At 30.0% G+C, this 2,644-nt stretch overlaps 1 protein-coding gene across 1 annotated transcript; it reads left to right on the top strand.

The window, feature by feature from the left end:
* The first annotated feature begins 1,140 nt into the window (after nt 1-1,140).
* On the top strand, nt 1,141-2,644 carry LOC119192880. Its single transcript, XM_037446627.1, has 3 exons — nt 1,141-1,469; nt 1,880-2,048; nt 2,351-2,644. Exons 1-3 carry the CDS (start codon nt 1,399-1,401, stop codon nt 2,642-2,644), a joined length of 534 nt encoding a protein of 177 aa, XP_037302524.1. The 5' UTR covers nt 1,141-1,398.

The following is a 2,644-nucleotide window of genomic DNA, read 5'->3' as shown; positions in this document are numbered from 1 at the left end:
ATATGATTATGTATCTATTTCCGTGCATGCAAAGGTTGCTCGAAACATAAGACCGCCAATTGTAAAAATATATCTTACATTTCATCTTTATGTTGTTTCTTTTATGTTTATCTATTCTTTTACATAAAACAATGCTAATTTTATTCATAGCAATATATTAAAGTAATATTACGTAAGTATATGTCTTTTTTTGTTGCGTTCCAAATAAGCTTTGAGTAAAAGAGATAGACATATATATTGACAATTCTGCGTCGATTTCCCTAACATAAATATAACTTATTCATATAGCTAACTATTGAGGCCTGTCCTCTTTATATTTAGTCATTATAGACAAAAATAATTGCTTTCTTCGAATATGGCACTATTTCGTTTACTTCAACACACTGGGACCGCCTTGCGGCAGAAACGCCATTTATTACAGCCCAGTCAGAAAGTACATGTAGTGTCAGACGATGTAAACAAATCTTCATAAATATTGAATTTAAAGTAATATAATCATCTACTCAATTGTTGAATGTGTTTATTAGTGTATTTGTTAAGTTTCAAAAATGACTCAGTGTTGTGTGGAAGGATGCAAATCGAATTCACGCAAGAAAGACCCCGAAATATCTTTTCATAGGTTAGTAACTGTTTTTACCGAAAATTAGTAAATATCTTTCTATATTTACTTTTTGGATGTGTTTTTATCAATTAAAATTATATGTGGATCTTGTTTGATAAGCTTTGAACCCTTTTAGGCGTGATTTATATCCATTAAAATCATTATGTTTGTTTACACACGAGCTTAGGGATGGGTGGATTTGTTTAGAAATTATTGATATCGATATTTTAACAGACGCCCGTTTATCAGTTACAGTTTTGTCTTTAAAAAGAATGTTAGAGCCATGGAGTTAATATGTACCTGGAGAGTTTACTACGTTTGACATTAATACTGAAAAGATATTTTATGCCTATCATGTAAAGTTCATTTTGCATTAGCAATAGATGTAAGGCAAAAACGGTCTCGAAAGAGAATCACTTTTTGGTAGCCGTGTCCCTCTCGCACATGTTGCCAACGTTTGTTACCTTCTAAATTAATAATATTAATGGCAGTATTAGTACATAAATAAAAAATCTATATTAGACTACAGTAATAAAAATAAAATAAAATAATATTGTCTGCTTAAATCCTTAGATCCTATACTTTATTATGTTACAAATTTAATAAATGGAATTATTATAGCAGTCGTATAGTAGAAGTTATTGTAGTTTACGTTTCGGCAACACCGTGAACTGAAAAAATGAATTAATTCTATTGAACAAAATGGCGTTTGTTTACATTTGTGGTTTGATGATAAAGAAGGATTGAATAACTTTTAAGCTAGCTTTTTTTTATATCGTAGAAGTTACTGCGTAATTATGGTGAATACTTGTGTTGTAAGAGGATGTAAGCAAGAATCCTATCCAGGTTGTGGAATATCCTTTCGTAGGTAAGTTTTATTGATAAATTGTGAATAGTGTAACCATATTTTTTATATAGTGGGATAAGATTATCCTATTATCTTTGTTTATATAATGTTTGATATGAGACGTAAAGGGTAAAAAAATAAAATTTGCAATGTCTTTATAAGAATCGTCACGTGATGTATTTATTACACTAAAATATGTCAGCTCAATGATTTTTTTGTACTTAACAGCAAACTGTCACTTCACCTTATCGGCCCATTCATGATATAGACAAATATATATGCTATGCCATCTAAAGATGCAAATGCAGTAAACACCATATTTATTAATAAATTAACATTTGCTGTCTGAATTAATTTCTCACAAAGTGTAAAAAACCATGCATCATTACTAGTTATTATATTATAGTCTAAATTGCGCGTTCTTTTTTCAGGATTCCAGTTAATAAAGAGTGGAGGGCCTTGTGGGTTGATGCCATGAACCTTGACACTAATGTGACAAAAACTGCATGTGTTTGTAGCTTACATTTTACTGATGACGCGTATTTAACAGTAGCTAAGAATAAGTCAAAGCCACAAGCAGTTCCTTCAGTATTGCCTAAGGTAGTATTTTGTGTTAACATACATATATTGTAAACCAAAACTTTGATATATTATAAATATAATATGTTGCGAATGCACAAGTTACTGTCCTGTACATCATACAATTTAGCTCAAGGGATGTCTCATGTTTCTATGCATTTTATATTATGAATCTTAAGTTAATCTTAGTCAAATTCATATAACCGAATGCTTATAATTTTGTTATATCCATTTGTCAAACCTTATAATATCATAATTTGTACAACCTTCTCAAGAAAATAGTACGTAATATTTTTCCATATCTAAAGTTTGTTATGTTACAGATAGTTTCAGAAAGCAAAAAATTTACAGTTCTGCGTATTCAAAAGTTGAAAGGAGGATCTTTTGTACATACTTCATATTCTAGTCATATCACAGTAGTAGGAACTTCTTATGAACGAAGAGGACCTTCTAGTAAACGGGATGATGTAGAAATTTCTGGTGAACCGCCCAATAAAAACAAAAACGAAGACTCAAGCAATAAATATTATATATTGGTTACCCATTGTGTTTTATTTCCTACAATGTTGGTTACAGATTTAGAAATCTTTAAATCTCAAATTTTATCGCATTTATAA

Source organism: Manduca sexta, unplaced genomic scaffold, assembly GCF_014839805.1.
Source record: "Manduca sexta isolate Smith_Timp_Sample1 unplaced genomic scaffold, JHU_Msex_v1.0 HiC_scaffold_3307, whole genome shotgun sequence".
Lineage (NCBI taxonomy): Eukaryota > Metazoa > Arthropoda > Insecta > Lepidoptera > Sphingidae > Manduca > Manduca sexta.
This window is presented reverse-complemented; position numbering and strand designations above follow the sequence as displayed.

Excerpts from the sequence above, each read along its gene's own strand:
- LOC119192880 (XM_037446627.1), top strand. The coding sequence starts at position 1,399 with ATGGTGAATACTTGTGTTGTAAGAGGATGTAAGCAAGAATCCTATCCA. Across the intron at positions 1,470-1,879 it reads TGTGGAATATCCTTTCGTAG|GATTCCAGTTAATAAAGAGT; the intron begins GTAAGTTTTATT and ends TTCTTTTTTCAG. Across the intron at positions 2,049-2,350 it reads TTCCTTCAGTATTGCCTAAG|ATAGTTTCAGAAAGCAAAAA; the intron begins GTAGTATTTTGT and ends GTTATGTTACAG.